This window comes from Coregonus clupeaformis, chromosome 10, assembly GCF_020615455.1.
Source record: "Coregonus clupeaformis isolate EN_2021a chromosome 10, ASM2061545v1, whole genome shotgun sequence".
NCBI classification, from domain to species: domain Eukaryota; kingdom Metazoa; phylum Chordata; class Actinopteri; order Salmoniformes; family Salmonidae; genus Coregonus; species Coregonus clupeaformis.
Genome location: NC_059201.1, coordinates 30414171 through 30435983, shown reverse-complemented (window position 1 = coordinate 30435983; position 21813 = coordinate 30414171). Strand labels below are relative to the sequence as shown.

Sequence of the window (21813 nt, the reverse complement as noted above, 5' to 3'; positions counted from 1 at the left end):
AAATGCAAATCTCACTATAGATCATGAGAATAGGAGGTAACTGTGGTGTGAAATAGACTCCCACGTGGTGATGGACACATGAACGGATAAGGGTCAATGGCTTCACTCAAAGTGTGCCAGTTTCAAGTAAGAATGACCATTGCTCAAAAATAATATAGACTTTTATGCTACTCTATTCTTTGTTACACAGTACGTGGACATCTCCTCCATGTACAAATGTAGGCTTGAAGTTTCCTATAAACGAATCAAGTAATAATTCAGCAAATGAGAAAATGGTCAAGCTTTTACAGTGACAATAGCCTACAGTGCATTATGTGCGGTAGGAGGGGTTCTAGTGACGTTGGCATCCAATAAGTGCGCTGGCTCCTTGGTACAGAGCAGCATCAGCATCGCTCTCTCGCTCTCCTCTCAGCGGCAGTTTTGCGCTAGACAAGTCGGAACAATTTCTTACACATTGCTTCTTATTGCACTCAGAACTTTGCATCCAAGAAGAGAGCTCCGGGAATTAATACAATTTATTCGAGGAAGGAGAGTCGGACAAATCGCTGTCCCTTGATCTTACAGCGCTCTGGCAAAGATGAATTTTGTATCCGTTGTTATACTGGCGTGCACCTTACTTGTGGGCACATCTTGGGTAAGATATATTTATTTTCGAAATACGGTGGAAGTAACCTACTGCACTGCTGTGCCAGTTAGGCATGCACGAGCTTTGCAACGCTGTGCATGTGGTGCTGAATTGTGGTCAGCGACTTTTCCCTAAAGTAACGTGCTGCGTTTAAAGAGCCGATACTTCAAAAGGATTTTGTAGTCACCACTCATTTCGGGTTTGGTCACAAAAAAAGCTACATCCATGTTGAATGACAGGTACCTGGATAAACCAAGCAACTATTCATTTTGAGTCCCTTTTCTAATCATTTACTTTAGCCTACTGAACTGCAGTAGCCTATTAGTGAGATAGCATTGCAGAGGATGCTGAAGCCTTTGGTTTCATAAATGATATAGTAGCATATAGGCTATAGGAGGCTACGAACTTCATGCACGCTTATGGACTGTCATATTCCCTTTGATTAAATCACCACTAGCCTATTACTAGCATGTTATAGCCTCGATATAATATCCAATTCACTAAATCTCATCATTTGATTTCATTGAAATGTAAAAACGTATCTGAATTGAGGGCCAATGTTGTTGTTTTTCTGAAATAGCCTACTCATGTCTGAAGTAAACATTTCATTTGTCTCCTGGATAGCATCTTTCTTTCTGTGGTAGAATAAACAAATTTGACATTTTGAATAGATTGTCTCTTTTTACTATACAGTATTGAGACTTTGAGCATGATCTATGAGTATGACCTAATATGCAATTTATGTTGCCCATCATCATCATTATCATGATCATATACAACACTTTAAAAAGGTGACCAATGAACCCACTGGTATCTGGTGTTTGTCATTTCATTGTAAATGTTGTCATCCATTTAAACAGCAAGCGGTGGACTGAAGCAAATCAGCAACACCAGTCTCTAGTCTGTCTGTCGAAGGTTCAATATCAGTCTCAAAGCCTGCGAGATCAGCCTGTGACCATCTGGCCACAAGTCCATTTTCCAATGCTTATCGGCTGTCTTTCTTTCTCCCCAGGGGACCAAGGCAGGTCAACCACCTATACCCCCATGCAGACCAGGCTTCTCCGAGAGTTTCTACACTGTGTTTGTCTCGAGGGATCTACTGCGAGGTCAGAGCATTCTCAAAGGTAAGCACTATGGCTGTGGAGGCCCTGGATCTCATTTATTGACTGGAATATATTATGGTATGTGGCATTCCATCATGACTTAAGAAGGTCAGTGCACACTCTGTGGTAGAACAACGCAGCTCTGGTGGAACACTCAGAACAATCATCCATGTGTTGATGCAGTTAAAGTTGGATGGAATGTACACTCTGTGTTTTGAATCTACATGATAATTGTGTCTGATTTGATAAGAGGTGTGTAATAGGCTCTTTCTAAATATAAAAAAATATTATTTCTTATCACATGAACTGCATTTTCAAGCCAACATAAGAGAGGGTTTCCCATTGAAAACATTGCATTTCTCCTTTCATAAAGGATCACTTAAGCAGCAGACTTACCAAAGCAGGCTCATTTAATCACCCATCTATCTCCTCTCTGTGTTTGCTTCTGGAAGCTCACAGCTTCTATTTTATTCTGTGTATTCAATGTATTACATTTTCCCTTTTATTCTCTCTATTTTTCAGAGGAATTCAATTCTCTTTTCATGCGCTCCCTTTCTTTTCAGCACATCACATTTATTGTGAGGTTCTTCTCCAGCAACGTATAATTTTTACTGTTTATCTTGAAGTCACTTATACAATTGCGGAAACAAACCTCACTGGCAGATTCTTTTATCATTCTTGTATAATTGATCATTCTATTTGCATGCATTGCATATTCATCTTAGAATAGTACATTTGACCAAACATCTTGGTTAGGTGTAGTACAGTAAGAGCTTTATGAACTCAGCAGAGTTTAGGGATGAGGGCAGGGTTAAGGTACTCCTAAAACACACCGGATCCCCTATGACTGTTCACAGTGGCTCAACACTACAGAAAGATGAGCCCCACTCTCCCATGACACTTATCCTTTCTGCATGCAATTTTTTGTTGTTGATTGAAACGTTATTTTCTATGAGGAAACAGTGCTCTTGTTTTAATGTTTGTTGGGACATGTCACCTGCTTTAAACAAAAGCAATTGAATTATTGCTGAGGTTATTTCATTATTTAGGAGGCAGACAAGGACAGCACATCCTGTCAATAGGGAGATACTTTGCCTGGAGGCTTGGGGTTGAAGGGACTTGCCTGTCTGGAAATTGGCTGAGGTGTCCACAGTGACCCACGCCAAAAACAAAGTTGACAGAATCTGATACATTTGGACAGGTACGACATAGAGGGCCCTGGTGTTTGTGTGGTTGCGTGTGTGTGTTTCTGAGAGAGAAACACTGCTGCCTGCACCCAGCAACAAAAATCATATACCACCAGTGCTAGATCATTTTGATTTGGTCTATATTATACAGCATCCATTACTTCGATACCAATATTACCTCTGTATCCTCTCACTCTGTTGCTCTGTGAACACCAATCTTTGTGCCATGCTGTCCTCCCTACTGGCCACTCAAGAATATCGTCTGGAGGAGCTTAAGTCCTCCTGCTATGATTAATGTACCGCGGCTGGCCTGACTGAGGGTTTGTTTTCTCCACAACACAAGGCAACAGGGAAAAAATGAGGAATACTAACAATTCTGTGTACAGTATGTAACCCAGAACCGTCTAGGAAATTAATGGTGAGGCAGAGAAGAGGGAGGGGCTGAGGTGCTACAGTGGTACGGTTGCTGGACCATTGAAACTATATAGGCACTGCAGCCTGTGCTCCCTGTGAGAGGAAGACACTGAGCGATAGGCCCAGCATCCCAGCATCACAGCATCACAGCCAGGTGCAGCCTGACATTGGCTTCTATGCTGTTCGCTGGACAGTAAACCTCAGCCATTTCCATGTTCTAATCCCACACCATTCATCCAGTCTTTAAGGTGGTGGGGAGGAAGAGCTGTTAGACAGTGTTTGTCATATTGACTGTTTGGAGGGAGTGTGGGTGGATGTTAGACCATAGCCTAATGGCACAAATTATACTTTTATCTTGTTAGCACCCACCTCAGTGCCTTTTCACATCTCTGGCCTTAATGGGTAGGTGCTTGTCCACCCACGTCTGTTTGGTTGAGATAAAAATGTTTATGGATGCAAAGGTGATCAATATGTTCTCCCAACAATATAGTGAAGCGAGTAATGTTCTAGCTGGGATTATCCAGTCACAGGTCCTCCTTCCATACATATCCATATAGGTTAAACAGGCCTTTATTGGTTTATGGTAACACAAAATACCTTTATTGTTAATCGTCACATACATTTATTGGCTGACCTAAGTGTAACAGAGTGAATTAACACATGCTTCAATGGAGCTGATTGTCTTTGTATGGCAGTGAGCCTAGAGAGGCATAGCGCTCATTCCATCCAGATCCCTGCTGTGGCCAGATAGGCCATGAAAAGGGATATTCCGGTGATTGCACATCACAGTGTAAACCATCACCTCGGTCTAAGAGCCAGAACAGACACCTAGGTACGTAGGCAGGGAGCACAAAATAAATTGATTTGAACTGCAGTTTCTTCAGAGTAGTGGCCCTTAAAGTCACTGTCAGAACGTATTCAAAAAAACATCTGTGATGAGTTTCATCCCTCGCCCCTCACCATCTACCACTGCAGAGGTGAGAAGGGCAACAACAGAACCATGGTGGAGTTGGTTGAGTGCATATTTTTGTTTTCTGTTATGGCTCTATGGCTCAATGTGTCAATCAAAGGTACAATGTAACTTTAAACTGAATAGCAATGTTGCTTTGGGATGCTTTTGATTCTCTCTAAAGTAATGGAATCCAGGCACCTAATAAAAGTATACTGCATAGAGGTTCAGGAGGGAAATAATACAATGCCATCTTGGTCTTCAGGGTGACAGCACCACAAGTGAAGTGTCAGTTATGTGGACAAGTGCATCTTTCATTGAAGCTTTTGCTTTGTGAACTGCAGCACATACTTCTATCCCCTTTCAAACAGAATGGACTTGTTTTGATGTCTAAACTTGATGTATTCTTTCTTTGTATCTTCAAGGAATCTGAACCCTCACTGCCCTATCTGATGAGAAACATGGGATTCAATCCCTCCCTTTGTTTCTTATGTGTGTTACCTCTACCTTTCCTCCTTTCTTTCTTTTTCTTTTCACTCCCCTCATTTTCTTTCAATATGTGCTATTTGCTCTTTGCGGTTCCGGCATTTGATAAACAGGTGGTTTGACTACTTTTCCTGCATTTACTCTTTGTTAGATGTCGATAGACAATATCAGTATTACAACTCATTCATATTATTGGGAGTTAGGGAAGATGTGTTTATATTACATTTACCATTAACCAGATGCCTTCAACTATCAGCATTTTACTGTCAACCCACAAATTTAGAAGTGGCTTGTGTGAAATGACATGTGACCCCAATCAGACAACATTTTAAGTTATCTGACAAATAAAGTAATATCATGGTTAAAACAGCCTGTCTGGTGTCTGCTCTGCTCGACAGAACCTCAGACACCTCGCCTAGCTTCTCTCCAAGTCAGGAAGCGCTGCTCTCATAAGTATGTCCAAACCCAGGGAAAGGGATTACGATTTCAGGCATTTGATAAGCAGGATGCCATTTTCCCTCTGACTCACTGTCTCTGTTGTCCTCCGTAGAGCCTTTCATCTCTCCACACAGGACATAGAGTCTGTGGTGAGCTGATAGAATACAGGTAGTGAAGATGAGCTACATCGTTTCTCTTTATCTCCTCTTCCCTTCACACACAACACGAGGTATGGCCCTATATCCCTCAAAGTCCCTAGAACATGACATCCACTGCTAGTCCATTCCATTACCCCAGCCACCCAAGATACATACGTTACAGTACAATGCTTTCCATATAATGTTGGTCGTCCCTGCTATGGTGGTTGAGGTACTGCAAAGAGCTGTTGGAAGGACAGCTAACTTTCAGCAGAAATAGTGGATGTTGTCACGAGAACTATATACCAAAACCTCTCCTGGTATTGTTACAGTGACTAGTGGGGTTCTTCTTGCGAATCAGCATAGTCATATATGGAAACTGTCACCCCTCTGTAGTGTATGAATGATAAAATGATAGATTCAAAATTAATCTGTGTGCGACTGCCAACATTTTTCTCAGTAGATAAAAAAAACAAAAAAAACATGCATCAATGGTTCAGTTAAGCAGGTAGTAGTTGCTCTAAAATACAGAAGCCTCTATTCTCTGTAGGGTTGCAAAGTTACCAGTAATTTACCAAACTAATTTAGGTAATTAACAGAAAATATATGGCAATCTATCATAACGTTGGCAAATTTATACTTGAACTTGTGTATTCACATTGACATTTAGCAGACGCTCTTACCCAGAGCGACTTACAGTTAGTGAGTGCATACATTTTTCATACTGGCCCCCCGTGGGAAATGAACCCACAACCCTGGCGTTGCAAGCGCCATGCTCTACCAACTGAGCTACACGGGGCCCTATATATATATATATATATATATATATATATATATAAATATATATATATATAGTATATATATATTTTTATATCTGGGTCCATATTGTCCATGAGTTTCTAGTAGATAGACCTTATGGTTCAAGAGAAAATAGCCTAATTAATGAAAAAAAGCATCTACAGTGGGGGAAAAAAGTATTTAGTCAGCCACCAATTGTGCAAGTTCTCCCACTTAAAAAGATGAGAGAGGCCTGTAATTTTCATCATAGGTACACGTCAACTATGACAGACAAATTCAGAAAAGAAAATCCAGAAAATCACATTGTAGGATTTTTATGAATTTATTTGCAAATTATGGTGGAAAATAAGTATTTGGTCACCTACAAACAAGCAAGATTTCTGGCTCTCACAGACCTGTAACTTCTTCTTTAAGAGGCTCCTCTGTCCTCCACTCGTTACCTGTATTAATGGCACCTGTTTGAACTTGTTATCAGTATAAAAGACACCTGTCCACAACCTCAAACAGTCACACTCCAAACTCCACTATGGCCAAGACCAAAGAGCTGTCAAAGGACACCATAAACAAAATTGTAGACCTGCACCAGGCTGGGAAGACTGAATCTGCAATAGGTAAGCAGCTTGGTTTGAATAAATCAACTGTGGGAGCAATTATTAGGAAATGGAAGACATACAAGACCACTGATAATCTCCCTCGATCTGGGGCTCCACGCAAGATCTCACCCCGTGGGGTCAAAATGATCACAAGAACGGTGAGCAAAAATCCCAGAACCACACGGGGGGACCTAGTGAATGACCTGCAGAGAGCTGGGACCAAAGTAACAAAGCCTACCATCAGTAACACACTACGCCGCCAGGTACTCAAATCCTGCACTGCCAGACGTGTCCCCCTGCTTGTCCAGGCCCATCTGAAGTTTGCTAGAGTGCATTTGGATGATCCAGAAGAGGATTGGGAGAATGTCATATGGTCAGATGAAACCAAAATAGAACTTTTTTGTAAAAACTCAACTCGTCGTGTTTGGAGGACAAAGAATGCTGAGTTGCATCCAAAGAACACCATACCTACTGTGAAGCATGGGGGTGGAAACATCATGCTTTGGGGCTGTTTTTCTGCAAAGGGACCAGGACGACTGATCCGTGTAAAGGAAAGAATGAATGGGGCCATGTATCGTGAGATTTTGAGTGAAAACCTCCTTCCATCAGCAAGGGCATTGAAGATGAAACGTGGCTGGGTCTTTCAGCATGACAATGATCCCAAACACACCGCCCGGGCAACGAAGGAGTGGCTTCGTAAGAAGCATTTCAAGGTCCTGGAGTGGCCTAGCCAGTCTCCAGATCTCAACCCCATAGAAAATCTTTGGAGGGAGTTGAAAGTCTGTGTTGCCCAGCGACAGCCCCAAAACATCACTGCTCTAGAGGAGATCTGCATGGAGGAATGGCCCAAAATACCAGCAACAGTGTGTGAAAACCTTGTGAAGACTTACAGAAAACGTTTGACCTGTGTCATTGTCAACAAAGGGTATATAACAAAGTATTGAGAAACTTTTGTTATTGACCAAATACTTATTTTCCACCATAATTTGCAAATAAATTCATTACAAATCCTACAATGTGATTTTCTGGGAAAAAAAATCTAATTTTGTCTGTCATAGTTGACGTGTACCTATGATGAAAATTACAGGCCTCTCTCATCTTTTTAAGTGGGAGAACTTGCACAATTGGTGGTTGACTAAATACTTTTTTTCCCCACTGTAATCAACAATGGTATTATTTTCAATGAACTCTGCAACTCTTCCAACTATTGACTTTTTTCACAACTGCCACCAGTTTGAAGCCAAAACATTGACAATAAATATATATTGACATGGTAAAATAAATAAAAGTGTGTGAAAAATTATAAAAATGATATTTCATGTTCAAACCCTCATATTAAACACCAATTGTATTCACTAAGTTGATGGTTTATATTTAGGATAATGTTTTGCAGCTTTGGCATTCTATTTTCTATTTAAAAAGCAGCGATTACAGCCTTGAGTTCTTGGGTATGACGCTACAAGCTTGGCACACCTGTATTTGGGGAGTTTCTCCCATTCTTCTCTGTCAGGTTGGATGGGGAGCGTCGCTGTACAGCTATTTTCAGGTCTCTCCAGAGATGTTCGATCGGGTTCAAGTCCGGGCTCTGGCTGGGCCACTCAAGGCCATTCAGAGACTTGTCCTGAAGCCACTCCTGCTTTGTCTTGGCTGTGTGCTTAGGTTCATTGTCCTGTTGGAAGGTGAACCTTCGCCCCAGTCTGAGGACCTGAGCGCTCTGGAGCAGGTTTTCATCAAGGATCTCCCTGTACTTTGCTCCGTTCATCTTTCCCTCGATCCTGACTAGTTTCCCAGTCCCTGCCGCTGAAAAACATCCCCACAGCATGATGCTGCCACCACCCTGCTTCACCGTAGGGATGGTGCCAGGTTTCCTCCAGATGTGATGCTTGGCATTCAAGACAAATAATTAAATCAAATTTTCATCAGACCAGAGAACCCTGTTTCTCATGGTCTGAGAGTCCTTTAGGTGCCTTTTAGCAAATTCCAAGCGGGCTGTCATGCGCCTTTTTCTGAGGAGTGGCTTCCGTCTGGCCACTCTACCATAAAGGCCTGATTGGTGGAGTGCTGCTGAGATGGTTGTCCTTCTTGACGGTTCTCCCATCTACAAAGAGGAACTCTGGAGCTTTGTCAGAGTGACCATCGGGTTCTGGGGTCACCTCCCTGACCAAGGCCCTTCTCCCCCGATTGCTCAATTTGGCCGGGCAGCCAGCTCTAGGAAGAGTCTTGGTGGTTCCAAACTTCTTCCATTTAAGAATGAAATAGAAATAAGACAAAAAAACTGAAAACTTGAGCGTGCATAACTATTAACCCCCCCAAAGTCAATACTTTGTAGAGACACCTTTTGCAGCAATTACAGCTGCAAGTCTCTTTGGGTATGTCTCTATAAGCTTGGCATATCTAGCCACTGGGATTTGTGCCCATTCTTCAAGGCAAAACTGCTCCAGCTCCTTCAAGTTGAATGGGTTACGCTGGTGTACAGCAATCTTTAAGTCATACCACAGATTCTCAATTGGATTGAGGTCTGAGATTTGACAAGGCCATTCCAAGACATTTAAATGTTTCCCCTTAAACCACTCGAGTGTTGCGTTAGCAGTATGCTTAGGGTCATTGTCCTGCTGGAAGGTGAACCTCCGTCCCAGTCTCAAATCTCTGGAAGACTGAAACAGGTTTCCCTCAAGAATTTCCCTATATTTAGCGCCATCCATCATTCCTTCAATTCTGACCAGTTTCCCAGTCCCTGCCAATGAAAAACATCCCCACAGCATGATGCTTCGACCACCATGCTTCACTATGGGGGTGGTGTTCTCGGGGTGATGAGAGGTGTTGGGTTTGCGCCAGACATAGCGTTTTCCTTGATAGCCAAAAAGCTCAATTTTAGTCTCATCTGACCAGATTACCTTCTTCCATATGTTTGGGGAGTCTCCCACATGCCTTTTGGCGAACACCAAACATATTTGCTTATTATTTTCTTTAAGCAATGGCTTTTTTCTGGCCACTCTTCTGTAAAGCCCAGCTCTGTGGAGTGTATGGCTTTGAAGTGGTCCTATGGACAGATACTCCAATCTCCGCTGTGGAGCTTTACAGCTCCTTCAGGGTTATCTTTGGTCTCTTTGTTGCCTCTCTGATAAATGCCCTCCTTGCCTGGTCCGTGAGTTTTGGTGGGCGACCCTCTCTTGGCAGGTTTGTTGTGGTGCCATATTCTTTCCATTTTTTAATAATGGATTTAATGGTGCTCCGTGGGATGTTCAAAGTTTCTGATATTTTTTTATAACCCAACCCTGATCTGTACTTCTCCACAACTTTGTCCCTGACCTGTTTGGAGAGCTCCTTGGTCTTCATGGTGCCGCTTGTTTGGTGGAGCCCCTTGCTCAGTGGTGTTGCAGACTCTGGGGCATTTCAGAGCAGGTGTATATATACTGAGATCATGTGACACTTAGATTGCACACAGGTGGACTTTAACTAATTATGTGACATCTGAAGGTAATTGGTTGCACCAGATCTTATTTAGGGGCTTCATAGCAAAGGGGTTGAATACATACGCACGCACCACTTTTCCGTTATTAATTCTTTCGAATTTTTTGAAACAAGTTATTTTTTTCATTTTACTTCACCAATTTGGACTATTTTGTGTATGTCCATTACATGAAATCCAAATAAAAATCCATTTAAATTACAGGTTGTAATGCAACAAAATAGGAAAAACGCCAAGGGGGATGATTACTTTTGCTAGGCACTTTATATAGTGTAATTACAGACACCTGTGATAATCTGAAGTACCCAAAGGGGCCACTTGATGTTTTGTGAAAGATTACATAAAATTCTTGAAAGATACCAAAATTCTCATAGCTTACTGGTAAACGTCAAAAGCTTCAAGTAATATATCCTCCCTTTACAACCCTTATTGTCTGGGGGTTTTCCATCACTTACAAGCATATTAGAGTTAAGGGTATGTTTAGACCCAACTACCCTACATTCATATAGCTAGCTCAGCAGGAGCCATAGCTGAAGAGAAAAAACGTGTTGCTTTGTTTTATCATGGACTCCTGCTGCAATGCATTTCCAAGCCCTGTGCCTCAGTAGTCGACCGGGGAAGGTTATAAAATAGATCTACATGTATATAAAAATAGGAGATGAGCCAAATGTGTCCCAAAGTCTGACCTTCAGAATGAGGTAATCATGATATTATCAGACGTTAGATGGGATCTTCTAGAGCTAGAAGCAGCCAATCATTCAAAGCACAGACAAGTAAGGAAAAGGAAAGGGAGCAAAAGGGCACATGATATGTTTTTCTCAAAATTATCCAGGAGATTCATTTGGGTGGACAGATGTGGTTGAAGTTCACTGCTTTAGTGTATGATACAGCATAGAGTCAGAATTTCTATTGAAATGGCTTTGGAAAAGCAACCAATGTCAGGGATAGTTGCACCCAGCCATATAATCCCCATGTAACCCCTGGTCTCTTCCAGAGAGAGCCATTTAAGTTCAATGAATGCAATTTGCATCGTTAATCAATATATTTTCTTAAATCTGCCACCCTCTTAATCAATATGCTTTAGTGCTTTACATTTTCGTGCTCTCTAATGATTTGAGACCCTGATAAGGGAGCTATCTTTTGTTGTGTTACAGAAAGAACTGATTTTCCTGGTAGGAAACCTCAGTTTCACCTCTTAACCGTCTGTGTGACCCGATATCAACAAGGTAATTACCATGGTTTTCCACCTCCCCTAAGCCCCAGGATTTACATGCATCTGAATACAAATCAGGCTTCTGTGTTCAAGTGAGGTTTAGCTGGCTTTAGACAATTCATTCACTTGTTATCTTATTTAGTTGGATCTTTCCTACAGTTAGATTTGTTAGGTTATTAAGCGGATTATGATTTTAAGTATTAATAGGAGCAACACATTAAGTAGTACTAAACTCAGCAACGTCCCTTTTTCAGGACCCTGTCTTTCAAATATAATTCGTAAAAATCAAAATAACGTCACAGATCTTCATTGTAAAGGGTTTAAACACTGTTTCCCATCCTTGTTCAATGAACCATAAGCAATTAATGAACATGCACCTGTGGAACGGTCGTTAAGACACTAACAGCTTACAGACGGTAGGCAATTAAGGTCACAGTTATGAAAACTTAGGACACTAAAGAGGCCTTTCTACTGACTCTGAAAAATACCAAAAGAAAGATGCCCAGGGTCCCTGCTCATCTGCGTGAACGTGCCTTAGGCATGCTGCAAGGAGGCATGAGGACAGCAGATGTGGCCAGGGCAATAAATTGCAATGTCCGTACTGTGAGACGCCTAAGACAGCGCTACAGGGAGACGGACAGCTGATCGCAGTGACAGACCACGTGTAACAACACCTGCACAGGTTCGGTACATCCGAACATCACACCTGCGGGACAGGTACAGGATGGCAACAACAACTGCTCGAGTTACACCAGGAACGCACAATCACTCCATCAGTGCTCAGACTGTCCGCAATAGGCTGAGAGAGGCTGGACTGAGGGCTTGTAAGCCTGTTGTAAGGCAGACATCACCGGCAACAACGTCGCCTATGGGCACAAACCCACAGCCGCTGGACCAGACAGGACTGGCAAAAAGTGCTCTTCACTGACGAGTCGCAGTTTTGTCTCACCAGGGGTGATGGTCGGATTCGCGTTTATCATCGAAGGAATGAGCATTACACCGAGGCCTGTACTCTGGAGCGGGATCGATTTGGAAGTGGAGGGTCCGTCATGGTCTGGGGCGGTGTGTCACAGCATCATCGGACTGAGCTTGTTGTCATTGCAGGCAATCTTAACTCTGTGCGTTACAGGGAAGACATCCTCCTCCCTCATGTGGTTCCCTTCCTGCAGGCTCATCCTGACATGACCCTCCAGCATGACAATGCCACCAGCCATACTGCTCGTTCTGTGCGTGATTTCCTGCAAGACAGGAATGTCAGTGTTCTGCCATGGCCAGCGAAGAGCCCTGATCTCAATCCCATTGAGCACATCTGGGACCTGTTGGATCAGAGGGTGAGGGCTAGGGCCATTCCCCCCAGAAATGTCTGGGAACTTGCAGGTGCCTTGGTGGAAGAGTGGGGTAACAAATCTGGTGCAATCCATGAGGAGGAGACGCACTGCAGTACTTAATGCAGCTGGTGGACACACCAGATACTGACTGTTACTTTTGATTTTGACCCCCCCTTTGTTCAGGGACACATTATTCAATTTCTGTTAGTCACATGTCTATGTAACTTGTTCATTTTATGTCACAGTTGTTGAATCTTGTTATGTTCATACAAATATTTACACATGTTAAGTTTGCTGAAAATAAACGCAGTTGACAGTGAGAGGAAGTTAAATTTTTTGCTGAGTTTAGAAGTCTACCATCATAACCCAGCATAATACAAGGTGAAATGTGTATCATGAGAGCCTTGTGCTTGAGATACCTCTTGAAAAAACCATTTGGATTATGTCTTACGCTCACTTTCACCTTTTATAGCAGTGGTCTTTCAAAGATACTTATTTGCATGGCTTGAGTATACTCTCAAGCTTTGAGGTGAAATATGAAAAATAAATTACATCTGCATGCTTTTCTTCTTGTCTTCCTCCTACCTACCTGCGTGAATGTGCCAGTGTGTTAACCCTGACCTCTCTCAGCTGCAGCCTCCATGGTTAGAAGCCCTCTGGTAGTGCTTTAATTACTGTGTGGACTGAGTGGAGTGGATTAGTTCTGTAGGTCCGTCTCAGCCTGGGGGAGGAGGGATGTGATTCAACCCTAAGTGTCTCCATTCACTCTCCTCTTCTCCTCAAGAAAACAGGAAGAGGAGGAGGAGGAGGAGGAGGAGGAGGAGGAGGGAGGAAGATGACAAAGTAGTGGGCTTTGTTGGTATTCATGAGGAAATGCTATTTTCCTTTGCCAAACAGAAATAGTGTTTATTCTCGAAACACAAATATCGTGGACTACAGTACGTGGCTCATTTATGAAAGTGTCTAAAAGGTTTAGGCTGAGCTTTTCCCTCTTTGCCCTCTACATCCATCACAATGTTCCAATGTGCATTAGGTTGACTCACTCACTGTGGTGCTATAGATGCATAGTGCATACTGTTTGTGTATGTTAACACATATTATGATTCTACAATATGGTAGCATCTGTACATTCATGTAAAAGGGGGTTCTTGGAGAGCTACATCTGTTCAATGAGTAATGGGCAAAATATATGACCATAAATGTCAGTCAGCCCGTCCATTTAGTATAGGCACCATCATCATCCTAGTCATTACTCACCATAAATAATCATCGTCTGAAGCAGTTAGTCTGAATGATGCTGTTACATTAAGGAGCGTATGGATTGGGACCATTTCACTCCTCCTCACGCTTCTTCCATCCATATCTTTCCCTCTCTTCCTCCTTCTTCCTTTCTCCTGAGTCAGGGACTTTAGGCGGCGTCTCACTTCATCGATGAGTTATAGTGAAGCATTTTAACCTTGTGCTGCCACTTTACCCCCAGGTTCCCCAACGTTCATATCCCAAGTCACCATCACTGGACGAGCTGAAAAACATAGTACAATCAAAGTGATTTACGACATGCTGCGCCCAACTCCTATATTCATATTCCTCAAAGCCGCAGCTACACACATCTCTAGGGCCACTGTGTACTGTAGGCTACATCTATTTCTGTAACCACAGGGTTTGTATCTTCGTAATTAAAAGGCTTCACTGTCAAGTTCCCTTTGTGCTCTAAAGTCGAACATCACAGAGGTCCCTAGCCACAGAAATAGCTGTGTTTAGTTTCTTGTTATCTCATTCAACCATGTTCTTCTGTATCTCTAGTCATGGTATTTATGTTCCTATGCTCTTACCTCTTTCATTTTTTTGTTTGTTCTCCCACATGCTGGCAATCAGACTGTATTCTGTGTTTGGTGTATGAGTATAACTGACTGTGTGTGTCTTTGTGTGTGTTTTATGTTATGTCTGTTTCAGTGTGTTTGCTATGTACAGTGGGGGGGAAAAGTATTTAGTCAGCCACCAATTGTGCAAGTTCTCCCACTTAAAAAGATGAGAGAGGCCTGTAATTTTTATCATAGGTACACGTCACCTATGACAGACAAATTGAGATTTTTTTTTCCAGAAAATCACATTGTAGGATTTTTTATGAATTTATTTGCAAATTATGGTGGAAAATAAGTATTTGGTCACCTACAAACAAGCAAGTTTTCTGGCTCTCACAGACCTGTAACTTCTTCTTTAAGAGGCTCCTCTGTCCTCCACTCGTTACCTGTATTAATGGCACCTGTTTGAACTTGTTATCAGTACAAAAGACACCTGTCCACAACCTCAAACAGTCACACTCCAAACTCCACTATGGCCAAGACCAAAGAGCTGTCAAAGGACACCAGAAACAAAATTGTAGGCCTGCACCAGGCTGGGAAGACTGAATCTGCAATAGGTAAGCAGCTTGGTTTGAAGAAATCAACCGTGGGAGCAATTATTAGGAAATGGAAGACATACAAGACCACTGATAATCTCCCTCGATCTGGGGCTCCACGCAAGATCTCACCCCGTGGGGTCAAAATGATCACAAGAACGGTGAGCAAAAATCCCAGAGCCACACGGGGGGACCTAGTGAATGACCTGCAGAGAGCTGGGACCAAAGTAACAAAGCCTACCATCAGTAACAAACTACGCCGCCAGGGACTCAAATCCTGCAGTGCCAGACGTGTCCCCCCTGCTTAAGCCAGTACATGTCCAGGCCCGTCTGAAGTTTGCTAGAGTGCATTTGGATGATCCAGAAGAGGATTGGGAGAATGTCATATGGTCAGATGAAACCAAAATATAACTTTTTGGTAAAAACTCAACTCGTCGTGTTTGGAGGACAAAGAATGCTGAGTTGCATCCAAAGAACACCATACCTACTGTGAAGCATGGGGGGTGGAAACATCATGCTTTGGGGCTGTTTTTCTGCAAAGGGACCAGGACGACTGATCCGTGTAAAGGAAAGAATGAATGGGGCCATGTATCGTGAGATTTTGAGTCAAAACCTCCTTCCATCAGCAAGGGCATTGAAGATGAAACGTGGCTGGGTCTTTCAGCATGACAATGATCCCAAACACACCACCCGGGCAACGAAGGAGTGGCTTCGTAATAAGCATTTCAAGGTCCTGGAGTGGACTAGCCAGTCTCCAGATCTCAACCCCATAGAAAATCTTTGTAGGGAGTTGAAAGTCCGTGTTGCCCAGCGACAGCCCCAAAACATCACTGCTCTATAGGAGATCTGCATGGAGGAATGGGCCAAAATACCAGCAACAGTGTGTGAAAACCTTGTGAAGACTTACAGAAAACGTTTGACCTGTGTCATTGCCAACAAAGGGTATATAACAAAGTATTGAGAAACTTTTGTTATTGACCAAATACTTATTTTCCACCATAATTTGCAAATAAATTCATAAAAAATCCTACAATGTGATTTTCTGGATTTTTCTCATTTTGTCTGTCATAGTTGACGTGTACTTATGATGAAAATTACAGGCCTCTCTCATCTTTTTAAGTGGGAGAACTTGCACAATTGGTGGCTGACTAAATACTTTTTTTCCCCCACTGTATGTGTTTCCCAGCTAGCACATTTGGTTCCTTGGAAGTTGTGGGAACATACGTTTTTGATTTCCCGTTGGTTCTGGGAACAAAGCCATACGTTTCCTGACCTGTAAAATGTAACGTTTTGTAAACATTCTGAGAACAGAAGTGAACATTTCACTTGTTCTGTGAACATTCATTTTTAGGTTGCAGGGAGGTTCTGAGAACATTTTACTGGGGACATTTTATTAACGTTCTGAGAACGGAAGTTATTTGATGGTAATTAAATAATATTCTAAGAACAATCTCTGAATGATGAGAATGTTTTGAATGAAATGTAAGGGTTATTTGGAGGTTTTTGAATAACTTCCTTAAAACTTTCACTGAATGTTTCAATAAGACTTTTAATAACACTGCTAGGTTAGCTGTTTTGAACTCCAAGCACAGATAGGACACATGGAAATTAATTTGCTTAGGCATTAATCATGCAAACACATTTCTTTTTTTATTGTGGCACGGCGTCAGTGAGATTCAAACCTATGATCTTTAGTTCTCTATCCATGGAATTAGTCCACCATGATGGAGCTAGCATGCCATGTTTCTTTCATCTCATACAAAGCTGTTCATTTTAGTCTATTCAAACAGACTCATTTCAAAGGAAACAAGCACTCATTAAGATCAGGTGTGGCCAATTAGTGGGCGTGGCCAACACACCTTAACACACTTAACAAGACAGAGGATAGAGAGAGTTTTGTTGACTCTGAGAACGGAATGTATGTTTTTCTTTATAACATTCTTTGAACATTACTAATGTTTTTTTTTTTTTTTTATGGACAGCTTTCTTAATGTTCTGAGAACATGACTTTAAATAGAACCATGAGGAAACCTGCAGAAAACGTTACAATGAAGTACTGAAATTCCCACAGAAGAACGTTGTTTCTTAATGTTCTTGGAACAATTTGAGAACATGACTTTAAATAGAACCATGAGGAAACCAGTAGGAAACGTTATGCTGAAATATTGTAATTCCCACAGAAGAACGTTGTTTCTTAACGTTCTCTGAACTATTTGAAAACATTCCCAATGTCAAACCAGTTGTAGAACATTACCAAAATTGAAATTAAATGTAACCATATTTGAACTTTTAGGAAACATTCTGTTAAAGTCATGAAAATACCAACTGTCCTGCACCATTACCAGAAAGTTGTGGGAAGGTTGTATGCAAAATAACCATAGGACAACCACGCTCTAAGAAACATGTGCTAGCTGGGTTGTTTGTCTGTCTGTCATGGTGTTTATCTGTAGTGTTAAGTAACTCTTCTACTACAGCCTGGGGTCTGTAGTGGGGTGGCTGAGTAACATTAGCCACAGGATGAGGAGGCACTGCTCCATCCACAGGGTGATTATCTTAAGTGCAGAAATTAAAGGATTACAAGCCAGCCACGTTATCCAGCTGTCAATCTCATGGTTCATTACCAAGCAAAGGATAGGCATGTGAGGGAGAGAGAGAGAGAGAGAGAGAGAGAGAGAGAGAGAGAGAGAGAGAGAGAGAGAGAGAGAGAGAGAGAGAGAGAGAGAGAGAGAGAGAGAGAGAGAGAGAGAGAGAGAGAGAGAGAGAGAGAGAGAGAGAGAGAGAGAGAGAGAGAGAGAGAAGATTTAGAGAAACAGACGGAGAGAGGTAGAGTAGAGGTAGAGTGGGACTGGGAGGTTTAGTGGCTTTTCTGTGTGGGTTCTGAGATGGCCTTATTAAGCTTTTACTTCCAAGGCTTTGGAGAAAGAAATCACAAGCTTGTCAATCAAAGAGCAAACCTGTTTTGAGGTCCCTTGCAATTCCCATATTAATTAACGGCAACGATTAGTTAATTTAATTGAAGTTGCCTCAAGCTGTAATTTGCTTTCCAGCGGTATGAGTCCATGAAAGTACAGTAATTATACAAAACGCTTCAAAATGGAACATAGATCTATCTACCTGTTAAAAGCATAATTGATAAAGAATGGACTTTTCTTCAACAGTGTTTTTTTACAATGTTATTATGCTAAATATGCAGCTTCAAGGAGATGTAGCTAATTGGTATAATGCTCACTACACTATGACTGGGCTTTACGATACAAGATGGCTGATGCCAACTTAGAGACACAATCATCTCCAATGATTTGTCTTTGCTAGATCAATACTGCATGCAAGCTAGTGATGGGGGGTAAAAATCGATACAGTTACATATCGGGATATTATTTTTGACGATATATTGCATTGTATCGTTTTGACAATATCACAGTACTATTTTTGTGCTAGTTGGCTGTACCATGCATAGCTTGTTCTCCATCTTCTTTTTAAATAGGGAGACAATTTGTTTTCAGCACTTTTATTTCCATGACTGATCAAAACTTGTTTTCTCATGGCTCTCTCTTGTCATTCTGCAGCAGACATATGGTAAGCAATATGTTTGGAACATCAAATGACAATAAAATCACAGTATCGGATCGCAATACATATACACTGAGTGTACAACACATTAAGAACACCTTCCTAATATTGAGTTGCACCCCCTTTTGCCCCCAGAACAGCCTCCATTTGTCAGGGCATGGACTCTACAAGGTGTCGAAAGCGTTCCACAGGAATGCTGGCCCATGTTGACTCCAATGCTTCCCACAGTTGTGTCAAGTTGGCTGGATGTCCTTTGAGTGGTGGACCATTCTTGATACACACAGGAAACTGTTGAGCGTGAAAAACCCAGCAGCGTTGCAATTCTTGACACACTCAAATCGGTGTGCCTGGCACCTACTACCATACCCCGTTCAAAGGCACTTAAATCTTTTGTCTTGCCCATTCACCATCTGAATGTTACACGTACACAATCCACGTCTCAGTTGTCTCATCCCCTTCATCTACACTGATTAAAGTGGATTTAACAGGTGACATCAATAAGGGATCATAGCTTTTACTTGGATTCACTTAGTCAGTCTATGTCATGGAAAGAGCAGGTGTTCCTAATGTTTTATACAACCAGTATAGCCGCGCACTGCCTTAGTTAAGGCATGCCTCCCTGTTCTCTGCCCCCTGGTGGTCAAGATTGTAAATGCATCCCTCACATCTGGCCTTGTTTCTATTCATTTGAAAACAGCGGCTATAACTCCCATACTGAAGAAACAGGACCTGGACCCTCACCAACTACAGTCCTATCTCAAACCTCCCCTTCCTCGCCAAAGTACTTGAGTGGGTGGTAGCATCACAAATCCAACAATGGCCTCTCATGAACTTTTCGAACCCCTCCACTCGGGTTTCCGGGCTATGCATAGTAAAGGTAGTGAACAACCTCCTCTGTGCTGCTGATGCTGGGAACATCTCCATCCTCATTCTCCTGGACCTGTCTGCAGCATTTGACACTGTCTGTCATCAGTTTTTTAACTGACCGCATGGAGAGGCTTCTTAGAGTTTCCGGAACACCTCTTGCCTTCTATCTATCTGATAGTTTGTCTACCTTGGCAACTGCAGGTCTGCCCCAGCCCCTGTATCACAAGGTGTCCCACAAGGCTCAGTGGTAGGTCCATTACTGTTTAGTATTTACATGCTACCCCTTGGTCAGATCCTCTGTCAATTTGGACTCAGATTTCACTGTTATGCTGATGACACACATCTACATCCACATAAAACCCAACTAGACTCTGTTGTTGACTGTCTCCGTGAAGTGAAAACTTGGATGAGCAATAACATTTTAAAATGAAACAATGACAAAACTGAGATCATGCTCATTGGCCCCAACTCCCTCATCAACAAACTGGGTCAACTCAACATGGCAATCGACGGCTGCACCATCCACTCCAACTCCACAGTCAGGAACCTTGGTGTTACATTTGAACCCCACATCCGGAACATCCCCAAGTCAGCCTTCTTCCACCTCAAAAATGTCTCACGACTCAGACCCTCTCTCACTGACCCCACTGCTGAAACCCTCATTCACGTGTTTGTTTTATCACGCCTGGACTACTGCAACGCCATTCTCTACGGACTCTCCGCCAAAACACAGGACAGACTTCAACATATTCAGAATTCACACACACCAGACCTGGGGACCACATAATAATAATAATAATAATAATATGCCATTTAGCAGACGCTTTTATCCAAAGCGACTTAGTCATGTGCGCATACATTTTTACACAGTCATGTGCGCATCACCCCCACCCTCATCAAACTCCACTGGCTCCCAGTTCAATACAGGATCATCTTTAAATTGCTCATGCTCACCTACAAAGCACCCAATGGACTGGCGCCCTCATAACTTACTGACCTCCCGCACCCCTACATTCCCACCTGTTCACTGCGCTGCTCTGACACTGGCCTCCTCACCATCCCTTACACCAGGTGCCGCTCCATGGGGGACCGGGCTTTTTGCAGTGCAGCTCTACAACTCTGGAACTCCCTCCCTCTCCATGTCAGAACCTCACAATCCATACACATATTCAAATCCACACTAAAGACACACCTCTTCACACAGGCTTACCCAGATTCTGTTGTCTTAGCTTTTATCCTCTAGTTCTCTTCCCTGGTTAGTCTGTCATCATGTTTAGTGTTCTCCATGGTTAGTCTGTCATCATGTTTAGTGTTCTCCATGGTTAGTCTGTCATCATGTTTAGTGTTCTCCATGGTTAGTCTGTCATCATGTTTAGTGTTCTCCATGGTTAGTCTGTCATCATGTTTAGTGTTCTCCATGGTTAGTCTGTCCTTATGTTTAGTGTTCTCCATGGTTAGTCTGTCATTATGTTTAGTGTTCTCCATGGTTAGTCTGTCATCATGTTTAGTGTTCTCCACGGTTAGTCTGTCATCATGTTTAGTGTTCTCCATGGTTAGTCTGTCATCATGTTTAGTGTTCTCCATGGTTAGTCTGTCATTATGTTTAGTGTTCTCCATGGTTAGTCTGTCATCATGTTTAGTGTTCTCCATGGTTAGTCTGTCATCATGTTTAGTGTTCTCCATGGTTAGTCTGTCATCATGTTTAGTGTTCTCCATGGTTAGTCTGTCATCATGTTTAGTGTTCTCCACGGTTAGTCTGTCATCATGTTTAGTGTTCTCCATGGTTAGTCTGTCATCATGTTTAGTGTTCTCCATGGTTAGTCTGTCATCATGTTTAGTGTTCTCCATGGTTAGTCTGTCATCATGTTTAGTGTTCTCCATGGTTAGTCTGTCATCATGTTTAGTGTTCTCCATGGTTAGTCTCATCATGTTTAGTGTTCTCCATGGTTAGTCTGTCATCATGTTTAGTGTTCTCCATGGTTAGTCTGTCATCATGTTTAGTGTTCTCCATGGTTAGTCTGTCCTTATGTTTAGTGTTCTCCATGGTTAGTCTGTCATCATGTTTAGTGTTCTCCACGGTTAGTCTGTCATCATGTTTAGTGTTCTCCATGGTTAGTCTGTCCTTATGTTTAGTGTACTTTTATATAACTTACTTATTTTAATATAATTGTATTGCTTTTTATCCTGCAGATTTTCTGGTGTATCTAAAGTGACTTTGGGTGTCGTGAAAATGCTTAA

At 42.2% G+C, this 21813-nt stretch overlaps 1 protein-coding gene across 2 annotated transcripts in view; it reads left to right on the top strand.

The window, feature by feature from the left end:
- The first annotated feature begins 382 nt into the window (after window positions 1–382).
- The window catches only part of cdh4 (cadherin 4, type 1, R-cadherin (retinal)), a 369197-nt gene continuing 347766 nt past the window's right edge, over window positions 383–21813 (top strand). For both annotated transcript variants that reach the window (XM_041887710.2, XM_041887708.2), the window contains exons 1-2: window positions 383–634; window positions 1638–1749. In XM_041887710.2, the coding sequence (XP_041743644.2) occupies window positions 578–634; window positions 1638–1749 (169 nt within the window). In that variant the 5' untranslated portion in view covers window positions 383–577. The remainder of the gene's footprint in view (window positions 635–1637; window positions 1750–21813) is intronic.